At 30.6% G+C, this 20,114-nt stretch overlaps 2 protein-coding genes and 1 non-coding gene across 3 annotated transcripts; 1 reads left to right on the forward strand and 2 right to left on the reverse strand.

The window, feature by feature from the left end:
* The first annotated feature begins 339 nt into the window (after window positions 1-339).
* Window positions 340-3,805, forward strand: LOC102660301 (uncharacterized). Its single transcript, XM_006575461.4, has 6 exons — window positions 340-649; window positions 1,344-1,386; window positions 1,615-1,781; window positions 2,718-2,793; window positions 2,924-2,983; window positions 3,486-3,805. Exons 1-5 carry the CDS (start codon window positions 509-511, stop codon window positions 2,938-2,940), a joined length of 444 nt encoding a protein of 147 aa, XP_006575524.1. The 5' UTR covers window positions 340-508; the 3' UTR covers window positions 2,941-2,983; window positions 3,486-3,805.
* A 270-nt stretch (window positions 3,806-4,075) lies between these two features.
* Window positions 4,076-4,147, reverse strand: TRNAD-GUC (transfer RNA aspartic acid (anticodon GUC)). Its single transcript has one exon. It is a non-coding gene; the product is annotated as a tRNA-Asp (tRNA).
* A 592-nt stretch (window positions 4,148-4,739) lies between these two features.
* On the reverse strand, window positions 4,740-8,253 carry LOC100814278 (rop guanine nucleotide exchange factor 5). The gene is made up of 7 exons (XM_006575462.4): window positions 7,666-8,253; window positions 7,329-7,445; window positions 7,034-7,188; window positions 6,836-6,910; window positions 6,447-6,737; window positions 5,577-5,933; window positions 4,740-5,480 (listed from the first exon to the last, which is right to left on the reverse strand). The coding sequence occupies exons 1-7, from the start codon at window positions 7,883-7,885 to the stop codon at window positions 5,022-5,024; spliced, it is 1,674 nt and encodes a 557-aa protein (XP_006575525.1). The 5' UTR covers window positions 7,886-8,253; the 3' UTR covers window positions 4,740-5,021.
* Between the last annotated feature and the right edge of the window lie 11,861 nt (window positions 8,254-20,114).

The following is a 20,114-nucleotide window of genomic DNA, read 5'->3' on the forward strand; positions in this document are numbered from 1 at the left end:
AATATATTTTAATTAAATAATTATATATATATCGTTTATTCATAAAAAATCATTTTTAATTCTTGATCGAAAGAGTACTTATTGTATAGTTATTTGTTAACATTCTCCGGTGTAAAGAATTCATGGAGCAAAGGGGTGGGAATTAAATGAAATAAATTAATTAGATTATATTCTCACTTTTCTCTTATTTCCTTATCTTGTTTTCCTTTTATCTTTTTCTTCTTTTCTTCTCACGTGACTTGTCACATATCATTTTTCCTCTCTCTCCTTGATCATGTGTAGTTAGTTAATCAGCACTCAATGGAATGAGAACATACATTTTTGGGCTTATAAATAGCCCTCACCCCGTGTCCTTCCTATGCATCTGCCAACTTCACTTGCTCTCCTCTCCTCTTTATCCTTTGGTTTTCCCCTTATTATCTGTTTTCCCTTCAGATTCTATCCAAATCTCTCCAAAATCTAAGTTTGTTGATATATTATAAACCCATCACCATCTATCCATACACACATGGCTAACAACAAAAAGCAAGCAGGAGGTTCTTCTTCATCAACCATGAAGTTTGACCATCTTTTTGGCCCCAAGGACTCCTCCTCCACTACATCTTCCTCCACCGGCCTCTTTGGCTCCATCTTTCCACCTCCGCCTTCTGTATGCATCACCTTCTCAATTTTTTTTTTTTATCTATTCTTAGTCATCACTTAATTATTTCTGTTTAACTTATATATGCATGGGTACTCAATTTTATTCTAGCCAACATATTTTTTAAATATTTTGTTCTCTGACTTCACTTCTGCGTACGCAGCATATATATATCTTTTTTAAGTAGCATGTAGCTGCTGAGGTCATTATGGTAAAACTCATCGGAATTTTTAGTAGTTATAGTAACTACAGGGTTTGTCGTTTAAAGCTGTTCTTTTGCCTTGGAGTGTCATGAATCTGTTTGAATCATTTCGGTCTTAATTTGCTCTGAGTAATTTTTTGAATATGGTTGCACATTCCGGACACTCTTGATCAAAGTAAAATGCTTTGATGATAAATATAGATCAAGTCATCCAGTAAGTGAGACTTAAAATAAATTTTAATAAAAAAAATTATTAAATAAGAGAATTATATATTAGATTTTTTAACAAAATTTAAAATTATTTTATTAACGTATGTGACTTTTTATATTAATCTATAAAAATTAATAAAATACATTTTTTATTGATAAATTTAAAACTATTGTTTTACTTAGGTCGACGATATATATATAGTGAGAGAGTGAGTATATACTTGTTCGTGAATTATAATTGCCATAATCAGTCAAATATACTCAACTTGTTACTTTTTCTTAACTTGTAAGGTTGGGGGTAGAGAATCAAGAATGCAAGAAGTGGGAGCACCAGGTTCCTTCAAAACTTCTTCCTAGCTGTATTCTTCTATTTAATATTAATTATTTTGACTTGATATATTGCATTTGCATGATATATACCATTATACCACTAGCACTACGTACCTTTTTCAATTCATCACATCTCAAATCTTGTCTACGTACTGGGAGCATATAATGGTTTTAAACCTCTTTGAATGTCTGGTTTTATTTAGTAAATTGGCTCAGTTTGGATTTGCTTTAGGAACTCAGACCAATAAAAGTGAAAGCAGCAGTCGCATCAGTAACAAGAATACTAGTACCAATTATCAGAATGAGACTGTGGAGCCTAGCTACTTCAGCTCTTCTATCTACTATGGTGGTCAAGAAAATTATTCCCCAAGAAGCAGGACCACTCAACCCCACCATGTTGTTAGTGCTATGACTCTCATCCATTATTTCTGTGGCCCTTGTTTCACATGAGGACACTATATGTTATAAAAGTGATACTTCATCAAATTGGCTAATGTTATTGTTTTTACTTATATTGCCCAAATATCTGTCATTTTTTTGGAAAATGACTTCATGACATTATATGTATGTCGTCGCAGTTCACTCATATAAATCCTATATATATAATTAATAGTATTATATTTTAGGTGTAAATATGTTTTATTTTCCTCTCAATATTACCAATTTTCTCACTATTATAAAAGTGGGTATAGTATAGACATAGATACAAACTTCATCTATAGTCTTTTTTATTTATTTATTTTGTCTGTTAAGTGGTGTTTTCAATTGCTCTTACTTAACAAATTATCATTTCGTCCCCCATAAAAAGTTGTGATATTATAGAGAGATCAAATAAAAATATTGCTGTTTAAGTCATAAAAATAAGAACGTTAATTATAAAACAAATAAATTGCATAAAAGAATACAAAGATTAAATTACAACTTTTTATGAATAAAGGGTCAAACGATAAATTTATGATATTTAAAAAGAAAAAAATATATATTTAACTCAACATTAATTTTAATCAAAAACTTATACATGAAAATTCAAAATAAAATCAAAATACCTTCTCCCGATTGATTAATTATCCGGAAAATTTTGCTATAAATTAATTTCCTGTATAATTTTTTGTTTAAAATATTTATATCTTTGCAGCATGAAATATGAATACATATGTAAAATGGACAAGTAATTAGAATATCATGCAACGAGGTTGATTTCATAATCATGAGAAATATTATTTAAGAAAAAAAACAGAGACCACAAGAAGATAATTTGCTATTGGACTGTATAATGATATCGAAGCTGGCTAATATATACTTTAATTAAGTAATTTATATTGTTGACCTTTGCAGTTCAAGAAAGATAAGGATGATGGTGATTCCAATAGTAACGACTCAAACAGCGCTGCAAGAGGGAACTGGTGGCAAGGTAGGAGCAGGATATATAGTCTTGGAACAGTAGCTAAAGGAATTAAAAATGTTATCTAAGAAGATATTATAAGTCAAACAACTACAATTTACTAACTTTAGTGCACCTCTATTATTTTTGGTTTCTGCAGGTTCCCTTTATTATTAACATCGCACTACGTAAAAAATAAAAACAGCATCCTGCAGACCAGGTATCTTTCCCTCCCTCTCTATCTTCTTTGGCTTGCCTAGATACATAAAACTCAATAGATTAACACGAATAATTAACTCGATGCTCATTTCACAAAAAAAGTAACAAGAATTTTAAATTAAATTGATTGAGGTATTGGAAATAAAATAGTGAAATTGGAACTGTCATAACAATTGGCTAGAAGAATACGTTTTAAAGTTAGAGTGGTATTAGCAATAGATTCTTTTATTATGGATTGAAATTATTTAAACATTATAATTTTTTGTAAAATTCACTTACACGCATAATTTTTTTTAATTTTTAATAAATTATAACTAATAAAAAAAACATGCATTATAAAGTGTATTATTACCACTCCTCTTCATTTTGTTATGCTCATTGCTCACACCATGCTTACAAAAATTTATTACATAGTTAAAGACCAACATGTCCATGGTTGAGGCCAATCTCTATGGACATTAATTGATTCATTTATTAACGTAACCGAGTTCATATTGATGTAGGATGAAGATCGACCACTGGCGGTGTAGTCTATACCCTAATTAACTATATGGAAATAAGTCATGGGTAGGGCATATATCCTACAAAGTTTAGTACTCTTTTGTCCACATATTGGGTCCTTTTTTGTCCCAGATATCTGGCTAAGTACTCCACAGCAGTCAAATCGCGACAGCAGCTTGGGGCCAAAATTAATTACTACCATTTGCTTTGTATTAATTTTATTTTATATTTGTAACCTTGTAGGCTTTTGCTTTATTATAATATGATGTGATCCCGTTCTATGACTAGTAATAATATGGCCTTGTGCTTTCTTTTGAGCATACACATGGGTGCATGTTGTTTTTGTGTTGATATCCATTAATTCAGTGATTAAATTGTGGCAAAGACTGCCAGAATCACAAGAAAAATGAAAAGAAAAGGAACTTAACATTGTATCATTATTTACTACTTGGCAAAGGCGATGAGAGAAAGTGCTCTGGCGTGAAGCCCAAGGGGACATATGGGAGCCCATTCAAAGCGTATCGTTCTTAATTTAAAGCCCAATTAAAGCATTTGTGTAAACAGCTCTTAATATAAAAAGTTATAAGTCAAACGCCGTTGCCGGGGATCGAACCCGGGTCGTCCGCGTGACAGGCGGAAATACTTACCACTATACTACAACGACAGCTGATATTAACTTTAGTTTGGTTAGAATTCTATTTCATATTGGACTTGAGTGTATGGCAGTATGACCTCCTCTGCGGGAATTTCAACAAAATCACTGTTAGTTGAACAATTCTAGAATAAATTACATTTGTTATTAATGTTTAAAATGCTTATGTTTTGTTTTTTTTTAAAAAAAAAGGGAAAAGGCTTGTTCAACATCAAATTGAATTTTACTTACGTGTGCTAATGTTTTGTTGTCTCGATTTTGACATATATTTTAAAGATATTTATCTACCGGAAAAAAAGGTAAAAATAATTATATAGCATTTTTTTACAGGAATAATATAGCATAATTTATATTTATGTCAATATTTTTATACTCAAATAAATATAATAGGATACCTTAGAAAATTATACTTTTCTTTTGCATGGAATGAAAATATTATCATATTGGATTCTTTTTAATATAATTTAACTTATTAAAAGTAGTTTTTTTTTTCTCTTTGCACAGCTCTAAATGTAATTAATAACTTGTTTTAAATACTTATTTTTACTTTATAAATTTAAAAATAGTATTCTAACTACATTAGATCATTAAGAACAACACCATCTTGAAGGAATACACAAAACCATGTCCTCTAACTACATTAGATCATTGATCATACAATACAATCTTCTAATTAATACAATTGGTCCTGAACTGATCCGTGTCAGATTTCACTTAAGACTGTAAATAATAACCCCAACAACTACACATTTCCATTATCAACTAACAACAGAACTTTTTAGGACTCAACCATAGAAGATACTAGTAAATGATACAAAGAAATGCTGATAAAAAAAAAACAGATACAAAGAAATGGCTGCTTTACTATACACAACCTCACCACCAGTCATTTTGTCTTGCCATGCATGGCATGTGATTTCTTTTGACGTTCTGGTTGTTCTTCCTTATTGTTGCTTGTGTTTGAACCATTCACCACAGTTGAATTGCTTAAAATCTTTGTTTCTTTAGATTCTGCCCCTAGATAATTTGACAATACTCTTCTCACCCCGAAGCCACGACGTTGAGGTTTGATATTATTATTGTTGTTGTGGTTGTTGCCAAGGAAAGGGGATCTCTCTCCCCTTGCAGGACTAATTAGTGGTGGTGCAGGTGAAAAGCTTCTTGGTGTGCCAATTGCTTTATGAGGAGTGCCTGAGACAGACACTGTCATTGGAACCAGAGGAAACCTATCTGAATGTTTTGTTAAGTCATCCACATATAGCAAATCTTCTATGCGAGCCACGATGTTAAATGCCATGCTCTCCAACACTCTTGAATAGCTCTCTAGTATGGATTTTCCAATATCCTGAATGTTTGAAATGAAATGTGTTAATGTTAAAGGCTTTGAGAGAAAATATTGCAAATTGGATGAAAATAAGGTAACAGAAGCATGGAATGGAACCTTGTTGCACTGGATCTTGCTGGTATCCAAGGTAGTTTGAGTGAGACCTGGGAATCTTTGCTTCAATGAAAGTAGAACATTTTCAGCTCTTTCTGCTAGTAGTTCTCTCTTATCTCCATCAGCCATGAAGTCCTTGACAATTTCCCAGGATGACTTTGTAGATGAACGATTAGGATTAGCTGGGGGTTTAGAGTGAGCTCTTCTACGCCACACGTATATCGAGGCTTCCACACAGTTTGCAATCTCTAGTGCAACATGCTCAGAGGAGAGGTCTAGGCAATCAAGCAGGCACTCTGGAGAGAATTTCTCTGATGTGATGTAATGGTAAATAAAATCCCCCAAGCAAGTCCTTCCATTCTGAAAGTTTAACCATGAATCAACTATGTTGGAAGAACTCTTTGTGCAAACCAAATTAAAATTTCACCGCAATGTCATATAAGTCAACAGAGAAATTAAACCAGATTTTACCATTGCAGATAGTATACATATATTTTAGAAGAAAGACGTGTGTTAGCTCCTTTGAGTTCATGATGCAGCAAAGTTAATACATGATACACCTGCTACGAATGTTCCCCCTTGGTAAACTTACTGTGGAATTTAATTAAATACACTGGCAGTGTAAAAGTTCTTTACATTGTCATTCTATCATAGATTACCTTTTATGATATGATTATTAATTTTTGTAAAAACTACTTTAATTATGTGTAAAATGACATCTAGTTAGTGGACAGTGTAAAAGTCTTGACACTAACAGTGTATGAAATTAAACCTCACTTGCAGGGTCTGTAATCAATCTCATATTATGCTTTCTTTGAACGTTTGTCTTAATAATACAATGACATTAACTTCTATTTATGTGCAAAATCATACCTTAGGAAGGGTTTCCAAGTATGACTCGGGAACTTCCATTTCAGCTAAAGCACCGTTGTTGATAGCCATAGAAGCTTTTAGTATTTGGCTTGCACATTCTCTTGTGTGATTCAACTGCTTTCTTGAGTTCTCACTGAGGCCAGAAGGGGGGACACGAGGAACTGGGAGCCACCATTTATCCTCTTGCCGTTGAATTCTTTTGCAAAATGAAGCTGATCCATCTGCATCTTGGGCTACAATCCCTTGGTCAACATACCAAAACTCCATATCCTTGCAACCATCTAAAATTTCCTGTGATAAACGCAATTTTACATGAAAGTATCAGAGCAGTTTCTCTACCAATTACTATTCTATTAGCATACCATGAAACATTAAAATCCAACACTCACAAGAAGCATATTGTCAAGTTTGTGCAGAGCTGGAAGATTCATGAAAAGATCTGACCTTGGCCTGCAAGTCATTACCTGCAGAATACACATGGTTACAAACATCACAACTGTAACTGCTGTGTTAATTAAAATCAAAGTAGAGAGCTCTTTATTGAGAAGAAAATTGAAGTAACAAATGAGTACTCAATCCAATTATACCTCAAGCTTACTTCCATCTGGAAATGTTTGCCAAGAAGGAATTAACTCAACAATGTGATCACTAACACTAAGAAGCCATTCCATCTCTCTCCGCCACATTTCTTTCTTTTCACAAGGTATAGGTTCTAGTCTCCACAATTGCCCAAACACAGTTGCTACATGTTGCATGAAATTCAAATTAGAAACATTATTATAAAAACATTAAAATTCACACCATAATAGGAAAATTTTAAAAATTTGCCAATCCAGAAAAAGGTACCACTTTCTCAAAACATATGTTACAAAGAAAGCATACCACAGAGATTAGTGATAGCATTAGAGATGGCCAAAGCACTGCACACTCCTTTCCCAGATCCTGACATATCTTCCCCAAGCAGTAATTTTGCAAACCTTTCCTTCATTGCATCAATTCCTGATCCATCATTATTTCCCAGTAGTTAGACAACAACCAAATAAATACTAATAACTAAACCCACTACCACTATAGTTTTAATGTATTGAGAAAAATAAACACTAAAACAGGTGAGACTCTGTCTGAACAGACTATCGGTCTTTTTCCAAGCTTCATAAAAGCATCAAAATTCAAAACTTGTCAAAAATGTTGTATTCCAAATTCTCTAGTCCTAACTTACCTGACATTTTGGAACTGACAGTGGTAAATTTTGAATCTTCCAAGTGAGAAACAGGTTCATTTTCTTTTTCATCTGATTTGCGGCATTTGGAGAGTGTAGCCTTCCGAATAGGCCAGCCAAGAGAAGGAGAAGAACATTCGTGAGTTGAATCACTAGAAGAAGAAGGAACCCCATCTTTTTTCTTTTGAAAATTTTCACCCTTGTTGCATAAAGCATCCATCTTGCGCAACTTTTTCCCTCAGAAGCAAAAGCTTTGCTTTTTGAACAAAAAAAAAAAAATCACCCCAATAATGGCTCACTCTCCTCCAACATGTCCCAAAATAGCAACAGTTACAGTATTTGCAGTAACAGTGAATGAGTTTGAAAAACACAAGGAACTTGGGAGGTGGGTTTTATAGATTATCGTGTATGAAGGGACCGTTGAGGTTGCTGTGGGCACAGCATCCTGGAAAAGACGAGGGAATGAAGAAGAACATTATGGCTTTTTGGGAAAAGGTTTGTTTGTGAGACTGAACAGTTGTTGTTGTTTTTTGCTCTCACTCTCTCTCTCTCTGTGTTTTCCAAATTTGAAGTGTGGAATGCCACATGACATACCAACGTCTCTCTGGCTTTCGCTCTCAGAGTAACTCAAATTTCTGGTTACGTTCAAAATAATAATAAACAATTTAAATCTGGTAGCTGTGTCTGTAAGAGACAAGCCAAATAGCCAATATTATTTCTTTGACTTTTTCTTTTATCGTTAGCTCATAATTAATTTGACATTTTCTTCTACTCACATTACACATTACATATATTAAAAAAACTAATTAAATTACAATTTTAATCTCCTTTACGATTTTAATTCTCCAACTTTTTGTAATTTTAGTATACAGATTTTTAAAAATAATATTTTTTCTCTAACCCTCAATTTGTCATATATTTTATTTGGATTAAATTATATTTTTTATCTTTATTTAATTCCTAATAATAATCTACAATTTTGATCTCTCAAATTTTTTTTCCGGATTTTAATCGTCAAATTTTAGAAAATTTACATTTCGGTCCAATTCTTAATGTTAGATGTTTATTTATTTATCTTTTACATTTAAGTTAATTAGATTATTTTAATCATTAAAAAATAATTTTTATCTCATTGCAGTTCTAACACATCATCAGCTAATCTTTAAATTAAATGATCAACATATGAAAATTTGAAAATTAGCCTAAAATTATGAATTTTTTAAAATTGAAGAAATAAAATCATGAGGAAAAAATAAGAGAATTAAAATCAGATAAAAAAATAAAAGAAGTTCAAAAATAATTCAATTGAATCTTAGACCTAATATATGAGTATCATATTAGTTATTTTCATGCAATTTATAATTATATTTTACAAAAGGTTGGTTATTTTAAAATGGCTTGCTTTTTATTAAAAAATTATTTGTTATTTTTATTTTTTTTCTATTTTAGTTTCAAATTTGAATGGGTAATACATATTTTATTTATAATTTTAAATTTTTCTTTTTAATCAATTTTTTAGATTTTATTAATTAAACAACTAATTGTGTATATCTCTTATAATTTATTAAAAAAATTCTAAAATATTTTTGAATTCTATCGGCATTTAAAACAACTGTAGTGCACTTTAATTACAATTTAAAATCAGACAAATTAATATCTAATTACATGCTAATACACATAAGAACACTTTAACAAACAAAACTGAGTACCTTGATTTGATGCATAGAAACGGTACATCTACATTGGCATGATTTCGCATGCTTTGCACGAGTAGTTGTGGATGGTGTTGAAACTAGAAAGATATATTAATAAAATTCAAGTACAAATTTTGCCATAAAATGGCATATCATCATTAATTGAAAGGAAGAATAGAAAATTCATGTGTAATGAATGAAACAGTTGAATTAGGTATCTATTTGAATAGAAATTGAAATAGAATTGTAAGTTGATACTTGATAGTGTACTTGATTTAAATTTAAATTTAAATATAATACGTTTGTAATTCCACTCTAAAGTGAGTGAAACTGATTAGTGGCAAGCATAAAGGTCCTAACCCACCCAGAACTACCACATGTCGTAGGCTCGTAGCTCAATTTTTGTCCAATAAATATTCAAGTAGAATGTTTCTTGAAATAATTTTTCGGTAAAATAAAATCCATCTTAATTATATTTTCGCCTCAAGAAAATATACATAGGATAGTTTTAAATAGATGGGAGAGAGGATACAGTATAGTACAGAATTGCTGTGGATTATGTCTGATGCATTTGCTTTGTAAAGGAGTTTCTCATAAAGCAAGGTTCAATTTACTCAACAAAGCACCAATTAAATTCAATTTCGTAATTGAATAAAAAAAAACATGTGATTAAACTCTGTCTTCGCGCATGAAAAGAAAAACATATCATTTAAACTCCCTAGCCTTTCACAAAACAACTTTTCTAATTGTAAAAAAAAAAAAATATTAAACCTCTATTCTATTTCCAAAATTTTATCAACAATTATTGTATAAGAACCCTAACACACGTTCTATTTTTAAAATAAAAAAATTAGAACCTCACTTGGTGCTCAAACGAGGAATCTCATGTCTTCATCTAGTGATTATAAAGTATCTTTCCATTAGAAAAATTTGTATGATATAATATTGTATAAAAAATTCTAGCCGTCATATACAAAGACGAGTTTTTCCTTATTCCATTGTCAGTGATTCTATTTAAGGTAACAAATATTGATTTCATCTCCTCATTATATGTCTTGACAATTTGTAATTGTCATTGTAAATTATGATATGCTGTAATTATGCATCATTTTGTCATTAAAATCCTTTAGAAGTTTTTTTGAGAGGAAAAATCCATTAGAAGTTAGAACAGAGAAACGCGTCATTTTCCTTGAGCTTGCCTCAACTGCCTCCAAACCATGAGAAACCCGCATGCATAATCATTAAGAATGTAAATACGACAATGTGAAACATTTGCACGAAATATGATGCTGGAATGGAGGTGACTTTGTTTTCTTTCATTACTTAATTTTTTATTATATAATTTATTGATCAACCAATAAGAAATCAGCAATCACCAATTCGTGCTTATAAGTACGTAGTTAACATTTTCCTACCAAATAAAACTATGTTCATTCTAATTAGTACGTTTGATACTGTTAATGCTTGATTCGGCTTAATTTTCACTTTTTGAGGAAAAAAACAATTATATTTATATTAAACTCTTTTCAAGAAGTTTTAAAAAAAGATTATTTCTTCCAGCATCCTATTTAAATTAAGAATCAAATTATTAAATAAAATGTCTTTTACGTAAAATTTAAATGTTTTTCCTTATAAATAAAAAAATCAACTTGCGGTTTTGCCATAGTTAACAATGTGTTCGTTACCCATTTCTGATGTGAGTTTATGCATCCTCGGATCCTCCCAAAAGTTATTTGGATGTAATTTTTTACGTTCTATGTTTTTCCAAACATTCTTACTAAAACTTGGAAAACTTATGTGTGAGTGAACTCAATGGTGAATTGGTCGAAAAGCATAATAAGTTCACATATATCACCTTGAATGCAAGGATAAAGAAAGGAGTAGCCTATGGATTATTTTTCTTACCTAAATTAAAGTCAAATATTTTCTTCTTTATTAAATGTTATTGAACTATCTCTACATATATGTAAAAGAAACTTGCAATTATATTGTAAAGACATAATTTGCACATAATCACTCTGCATCTAATTGTAAGTTTTGTCTATCTATACTAGACTAGAATTTTCCAAGAGGAATAGCCCCTTTTTTTCCCAAAAGGAATGAATAGCTCTTGATTTCATTAAGCATTAAGTACATAAATGAATAAACATTTCCTTTTGGTCTCTGTTGTTTTATTACCTACAATATGTATATAAGGCTTGTGATTGTGGTTTAGAAGATGCTTTGCAAATTCAAATGTCTCTCCCTCTTTATGCATCCATCTTCCCAACCAACACCAATAACGGAGCAAAAGTGGAAAAAATTAGTTCATGTTTCTTATATCCGTTAGCAGAGGTACTGTTAGCCGTTGAACTTTGGTTTGTGCTAGACTACTATTTTTCCAAAGTTCATTTTATACACACTTGGATCCCACCAAATACTATCTTTTCAACTCTATCCTTTTCAGTTTCCCTCCTTTGAGTCTCTGACAGTGATGGCATCACCCATTAACTTGTTTATGCAAGGAGTAATTCACCGGTTGTGCCTATAACTAAACAACATTTTGTACTTTGGCTAGCCTGCAATGCATGATATGTGCAGCAAATTAATCGGTCAATGGAGAAGTATAATTTACATGTAATCACACTACTAGAATTTTCCTTATTAGATGCGGATTTTTCTGTCGTTTTTTCACAAAAATGGCAGGAAACATATGTTCTATGAATTTTCATGCAGATTCAAATCCGCATGTAAATTGCTCGTGGATAATAAGTTTTTTGTGATTTTAAAATCTGTAAGAATATCTTGCAGATTTTCCTGATAAAAAATCTAAAAGAAACACTAATGTTTTGATTTGTTTATTGAAGCAATTTCAACATAGTTCAAAAGTTTTTTTTTAACTAATAATAATGTGTAAAATATTTTTCATTATCATTTAATCACAAATTATTATAAATAATATTTTAGAAATCAAACTTTAGCACTTTATTATTAATAAGATTTACAACAACCCATTCATTTTTATATGTATAATGATCAATAAATTTATTGTACATAATAAATGTATTAATTATAATAATAATTATCTTAAAAATTAAGAATGTTTTTTTATTAATTGGTAAATACATTACAAAAATAAATGTAATAAAATCTAACAATTAAATTTGGATCTATATTATTAGTTCTAAAATTTCTTATTCACGAGCCTCAACAATTACACCAATTAAAGCAACTAAAAGAAGTATTTAAATAAGTTCAAATGAAAGAAAAAAATGTTGATAAATGAATTCCAACTTGATTTTTTTTTCCTTTTAATATTAAGGTGCAATTAGTTTTATTGGTCCACGGTGTATCCTTCTTCTTAGCGTTGCATTTAAAGGTTCATTTTGGCTATTAGTATAGTTGCTCTTCAATCCATATTCTCGACGCAATAATTATCTTTTACCACTTGCTAGTTCCGTATCTTCGTGGTAAGCTTTTCTTCTACTTTTTGCACCTAAACTAGTCGTTTGAATTTAAACCAAAATAAAGACTACGTCCTTTCCAATGGTGGATTTCAAACCGAACCAACGTAACCATATTTCCAAGCACGTGATGTTCTGAGCCTCAATAATCTCCATAAATTCTTCAATTATAGCTACAAATACGAAAATGGTCGATCCCCATCTAACTCCTCTCTACTTTCTACTTCCATTATGAGGTTTTATCCTAGCCTCATACAACGCAATTGGAAATTGTTTTGCTCATAGTTCCTTTCCTTAGCTTCCATCTTCAATGCTTCGATTGTTTACGTTTTTTTGGAGTTCACCATTGATTTAATTTTGGGTTGAAATGAAATAGATCAATAGCAAATAACATGTAACGTTTTATTTAATAAAAAAAATTGCTAACTGTTTCGGTTTTCGTTAATCACATGAACTGTGATTTCTATTAAATTAACACGTACTTGTTTAAAAAATGTTAACATTAATTCTACATTACTTTTCATGTGAACTCACGTAGAATCTTTGTTTGAAATAGCAGCGCTGAACATTTTATGAAATAAATACTCACTATATATTATGGTCCCCCCACCCCCAAGGATTAGAAATTTTGTTTTCAAATTTTGTAAAGTATCGTAGGTTTTAAGGTGGCACACCGGCATGCTTTGATTCTGCTTTGTTGTTTTATGTTCCTCTTTTTGTGGTTGCTAAAATTTTACAGTGATTTCTTATCATGGTTGTTGATCATTTCGTAATTAGTTGTGGATCAAAGTCTCAATTTCTTTCCAATCTTCCATTAATTCAAAGTTAGTAACTATAATTGTTTGAACTTTGGATTTAGTTCCTCCATGAGATTTTTATGTTATAATTAAACATAGTCCTAACATGGCTGAAATCTTGCACCCTTGAAAAGTTTGATTCTTACGATAAAAGAACAATAATATTTTCTATAACCAAGACTGGATCTGTATCGACTCAAATTTCTTCTAAATCTTTCACTAGTTGAGTAATATATTTTTTTCGAACATCCATTTTACTCATTTAACTAATTTGAAGTATTTTTCCCGAAGTCCCATCTTAATTCAACCCTAATCACTCATGTCACAATATCACCACTCAACTAAGGCGATAGGAAAGGAGCTTGCCATTCACTGAATAGCGAATAATAATGCCTTTTTCGGTTTGAAGGAGGGCAAAAGCCCAAGACTACACAAGTTTAATAGAACAGGCCGAAGGCCCAGATACATAAGCAAGGAACCCAACGAAAATTTTTCAAAAATATATTTTACGAAATAATTTAAAATTAATAACCCAAAAAAAAATTCAACCTGTGACTTTCAGGATATTAACATTAATAACCCAATTATGTTATAAAATAAATAATATTATATATAACACTAAAATTTTTAATATATATTTAATGCGCATGACAATTAATTTTGATATAATTTATACGAATTATTTAATTTGTATATTTTTTTATAAATAAAAAATATTTAGCATTAAAAAATTAATTTATTAAAAAATTAAAAAAAAACACTTATAAATCACGTAATTCATATGAATTATACGGATTATATAATCTGTAAAAATAAAAAATATTTAAGGATATTTTTAAATTTTAATGTTGGGTGCACCGGCAACATGTGTGGTGCACCTAGCAAAGCCCCCAAGGAAGCTTGCAGGGGAGGAGGGGCTTTCAACATATGCACACTCATAGGTTTAAGATCATGATTGAAAAACGAGAGATTTTGCCTTTGAGCTCTAAAGAAAGAACATATAGGTTGCAGGCAAGGGCAATCCCTCTGGGAGTGCAACACAGATTCAGACATCATGTGACACGAGGGGCAAATGTCTTGATCTGACAGGTCTCTACTATACCGCATGTCATTCCTCATAAGCCCTCCCCGCGTTGCCTTCCAAACAAAGTCTCTAACTCTTGGTCTACCTTTAAATATAGCCAGAGCCACCCAAATAGAGTTATGCCCTCCGTTAGTTAAATAAATTAATAAAATTTAAAAAAGAGAGGTTATTATTAGGAATTACTAAACTTACAATTTTACGAGTTTCACTCTGTTGATCCAAAGGTAACTACTTCTATAAAGTAATTGTCAAATGCGCTATATCGTGGGGGAGGGAAAGAGAGAAACGATTCTAAGAGAGGGAAGTGTTTTGTTGACTCGGAAGAAGTGTATTATCATGGGGAGAGAGTGTGTGATAGTACGAGGGAAAGGATAAGGTTTGTAAAAGAAGGTCATTTAAGTCATAACCAAAACTAAAATAGTGAAGGGGTGTACTTAAAAAAACACGGAGTGGATATATTAGTCAAGTAATTAACTATGAAGCCCAAAGCAATGTTGGCCCAAGTATAGCCCAACTTGTCGATCCTGATCGTGAAAACGGAAAGAGACAAAAATATGAATTGTCGAGCGGGTTCTTTGCATGTTTCCAGTTTGCAATCCCATGACTTTACTATATTTTTTCATATATTGTGATAAGGTCAATTAATTCTTAGATAGTTAGAATTTAGAACTATTAGTTCTATTGAACGAATGATACGTCAGTTGTAACAGACATGTAATTAAATACACTGATAAGTGATAACCACGTAGCTTAAATATTAGATATTCAATGTTATTGAGCAAAAGATTTATCAAATCGTGATTCCATCTTCCTTACTAACGTGCCCTTGAATGGCTTTAGAAGCTGGAGCACCTAACCAGAAAGAAATTGGAAATTTGAAACAATTGTATGCATAACGTTTAATAAATTTCATGTCAAAGCTGCTGCAGGTATAGTATATTATATATACTACTATCTTAGTATCTATATATTTTGTTTTGGTTCAGACTTGAGACTCGGGGCAGAAGATAATGACCACGGTTCATAATTTACTCCTTCAAACTGTATTCTTGTCCTAAACCTTCATTTGGAAGTAAACATCAGCAATATAATCTATGATGGGTAGTTAAAATTAGTTGAAGTTGGTTGACAATTGATCTTCAACTTGTATATAAGGCACGTATATGGCCTAATTGTATCATCTCTCTCATATGCGTCAATAAGATACTGTTGATTCTCTCTTTTATTGGACTCTACCATCATGTTTCTCAACTCTTAGGTCAGGAACCTTTGTTAGTTAAATCATCATGCCCGTGTATGCGTCTGTTAAACACTTAAACTATAGTGTAGCTTATGTAGATGCTTCTGCTCAACATCACTGAAAGGACTATTAATTAGCTTTGATCTTCTAAAGTTCTAATTAATTCCTAAACTCTAAGACTGTGCTTGCTTTCCAGTCGTGAACTAGAGCTGGTATTTTTCTAAAATTTGAAACCAGACACTCTTCTCATTGTAGCTTCACACTTCTGTTACTATTCATTGCAGCATTCTGAAATTAATCAATTAAAAAGTAGACAATTTCCATTACTGTCAGTACATATTATATGGCTATGATGCTGGAGCAAATATGTAGAGATATTGTCTGTGAGCTCTAGGCACCCTCCTGTCCTTAAATTGCATAAATTTAAACAAGTACATGATAGGAAAAATCATCCATGTGATTTTGTTGCCAAAAATTGTGCATATATGGTTCTACAATATCTTATGAGATCTATTCAAGATAACTAGATTTTCATTATTTTCTGTGATTGGATTTCCTGATATACCAAAAGACAATATACAAATGATCTTTGTCATTTGCCAGAGTTTTCTTTCTTTAATTGATGGAATATGACTAACATCAGCAAATTATAGAGTGGATAAACTATTGTGTAGTCGTTCTAGATAACTATTTCTTTTATTTAATTTTGATCTTACACTAAGAATTTAATATTGCTCAACTTTGTAAATTTATAAATTCAGAATTCCCTAAAAGTTATGCAGGAAACACAAGAAAGTTTCATCAAAATCCTTAAAAGCTCCGCAAAACCTTCGCTAGGGATGAGGATCTTCTATTGGTGAGCTTACTGAACTAGTGCACCATATATATATAAATATAATACCATATCATATCTGGTCAGCTTTCAACAAGCTAGTTCCTTGTATTGTAATCTAACCACAATGCATTTTTTATTTGCTACATTTAAACTTGTTTTTGATTGAACAATATTTTTAAAAATAAGCCATCAGCATCGTTTTCTTTTCCCTTTCCCCTTTTAAAATGAAGTTATCTGCATATTGTTTTCTTTCCTCTATCCCCTCTATTGGTTAACTTAACGAGGAGCACCCTTTTGATGATTCAGTATGAGAGTTCAGACTTCTCTGCCTGATGGTTGGATATGACCATTGCCAAAGGCTTAAGTTCATGGGATTAAAAAATTTATTTGACAACAGTCAACAGTAAGGTCATTGAAGGAAATTATTAGAAATATTTTATGATTAATAATATTCTTTGAGAATTTAGATTTTAACCAAGCTAATAATGTTGTATGATCTATACAGTGGATCTCACTTAGTGGAATAAGGTTAATATTGTTATTGTTGCTGTAGATCGGTGTTGAGTAGTCAGTAAGATATACTCCATAGACAGAGTAATAACATTCCTCACGAAGGAGACAAGACTGTTTCACGTATCTGTAGTATACTTCAAATTAATGTACATGTTGTGGAAAGTCCATTCAATCAATTTCGCATATTAATTCATGACCTCCTTCGCGAACCATTAAATGCATCCTCTCTCTCTCTCTCTCTCTCTATATATATATATATCGTGCTGACTCTTGATGCATGTATTGCATACTTACACCAACAAAAGTTGGTTGAGTTTGAAAAGATAGAACTTATGCCTAATAAGAACCTAACTTCAAACTCCGCTGCTAACACTTTATTATTAAGTACTATTTATAAATATCTATCCTCTAAAAAAATCTATAAATATTTGAGTGAATAGTCATTTTTATCCTTAAATATGTAAATCGTTAATAAATTTGTTCTTAAAAGATTAAGCTTTAAAATTTAATCCCCAAAAATATAAAAAAGGCGACAAATTTATTAATTCGTTATCGTTAATAAAATAATATACGTGATACAGAGAGACAAATTTTTCATAAAATTAATTACCAACATGATCATGCTAAATATATTGGACAAAAATATCAGTAAATTATTATTATTGAACTTAAATGTCAGTAATTTTTAATTGGATGAAAATGTCATTCATTTTAATTTTTTACCAAATGTCAATACGTTTCCATTGGACAAGACTGTCAATAAGTTATCATTAGTAGGCCACAATATCATTAATTTTCTATTGTATCAAAATGCCAATAATTTTTTATTGAACATATATGTCAGTAATTTTTTTTTGAATCTAAATATGAGTTTATTTCCATTAGACTAATTTATTATACCCCAAATGTTTATTAGTAAAACAAATATACTAATACTATTATATACAATGTTTAAAAAATTAATACAAAACTGAAATATGATACAATATTCAACATTAAATAAGAGACTTTTTTTTAATAAAAATCCAATTAACGTCATTTAGCCTTTCCTTTAAGTATTTTATATTATTGTATATTTTGAAACAAATTAAATAATATCTATGCAAATATTAAAACTAAATATCTACAAAAAAACCACTCTTTTTAATAAAGCAGTATATATATATATATATATATATAATATTTCAAATGAAAGTACAACATATTTAAGATAAAAATAAATTCATAAAGTAATTGTATATTAAATTTATCTTTAAATTTGTCAATTTTTAAATTATCATTTTAATCCCTAAATTTGTATATTGCCGACAAATTTATCTTTAAAAGATTAAAATTTAAAATTTAGGAAAAATTTATTCTAAAGTTATATTTTACCCTTCAATGAATTGAAATTTAGAGTCGAGTCTAACAAATTAATCTACTAGAAACATAGTGATATTTAGGTCCAAGAAAAAATTGTTAACATTGTCCAACAAAAAATTAATAACATTTAGATTTAATAATGGTAATTTATTGATATTTTCATCTAATCTATTCAACATGACTACATTAAAAACTAATTTTGTAATAAATTCGTCCTTCTATATTACATAGATTATTTTATCAACATTAATAGATGAAAGTTGATGGTCTAATAAATTTATCCTATTTTTATATTTTTAAAATTAAATTTTAAATTTTAATCTTTTAAAGATAAATTCATCATCAATTTACACATTCACGACTAATGAATGTTTATCTTATGTATTTTTATGAATTGTAAGATTATTCTAGTTTCACTAAATTAAAACTCAACTCACCTAATTTTTTTTAATACGAAAAAAGGTGTATAATACTGATGCACAAAATATTGTGCGTATGCACACTTCTCGGTACCGGAGGAGCAGTGGAATGCAACCCTAGTTCCAAGACCTTTCACCATATTATAGTATAAATTATTGAATTATTGGCTACAGTGCATTTTTATCAAACAATAGTTGTCATTACTCATTAGTCATTACTAGGAGTCTAGGATTTTTTTTAAAGTTGGCAACGGTAACCGAGGCTTGGAAATTTGCTGATGGAGGCAAGAATCAAGAATTACTCTAAAGTCTCCGAGAATCTTCTAAACCAGAGTTCCCCGACAAGTCCTCTCTTCCCCACATAATAATGAGAAATGTTCGTCCACATGATTAATCTCTAGTTGTACTATTTAATGTCATTCTTTCTTTCTTTTTACGTGTTTTTATAGATAAATATTAGTAGTTAATTTTTTTAAATATAAGTATAAAAAATTAAATTTATTATTTTCAATTATTAAGTTAATTTTATAACTTTATGAGTGTAATTTCATTGTTTTGCTTAAAATAACGTGCTGCTTGCTGGTTGTGTGTGCTTGTTATCTGTTCATATTCAGTGGAAATTACTCTCCCGTTTTAGGTCCGATTATAGCGATATTCCCTACGTAGTCATTGTTTTTCTCAATTATTTTTAACCCCTCCTCCCACTCTTCAAATTTTTAATTAGATATTTTTCCAGTTTTAATTGTGTTAAACTTTTTATTTACGTTTTCTCTCTTTGTTATTTACAACATAAGTCGGCTTTATTTTTGTTTCCAAAAATGCAAGGGTAACTAATTCTTTTCTTTCCTCTTGTTCCAAAAGGCAATGAATTGAATTTTAGTAGTTAGTGGTCGTGACATGTTATCAGATTTGGTGCGTTTATTTCTTGACATTGCTATGTGATGAAACTGAAAGCCGTTCAACTTGAAGAGATACATAAACTTCACATTTGTATGCGTTAAAAATAAACTTTCACCGTAGTCCATAACTAGCCCATTAATCAATTAACACCTTGTCATTCTT

The sequence above is a fragment of the Glycine max genome, chromosome 2, assembly GCF_000004515.6.
Source record: "Glycine max cultivar Williams 82 chromosome 2, Glycine_max_v4.0, whole genome shotgun sequence".
NCBI lineage: Eukaryota > Viridiplantae > Streptophyta > Magnoliopsida > Fabales > Fabaceae > Glycine > Glycine max.

What these genes read in the sequence shown, in the direction of transcription:
- LOC102660301 (XM_006575461.4), top strand. Translation starts at nt 509, where the DNA reads ATGGCTAACAACAAAAAGCAAGCAGGAGGTTCTTCTTCATCAACCATG. An exon ending in TCTTTCCACCTCCGCCTTCT is followed by an intron (nt 650 to 1,343) that starts GTATGCATCACC and finishes TTAACTTGTAAG; the next exon opens with GTTGGGGGTAGAGAATCAAG. An exon ending in CCACTCAACCCCACCATGTT is followed by an intron (nt 1,782 to 2,717) that starts GTTAGTGCTATG and finishes TGACCTTTGCAG; the next exon opens with TTCAAGAAAGATAAGGATGA.
- LOC100814278 (XM_006575462.4), bottom strand. Translation starts at nt 7,885, where the DNA reads ATGGATGCTTTATGCAACAAGGGTGAAAATTTTCAAAAGAAAAAAGAT. An exon ending in ACTTGGAAACCCTTCCTAAG is followed by an intron (nt 5,934 to 6,446) that starts GTATGATTTTGC and finishes TTAAACTTTCAG; the next exon opens with AATGGAAGGACTTGCTTGGG. An exon ending in GCAAGATCCAGTGCAACAAG is followed by an intron (nt 5,481 to 5,576) that starts GTTCCATTCCAT and finishes TCAAACATTCAG; the next exon opens with GATATTGGAAAATCCATACT.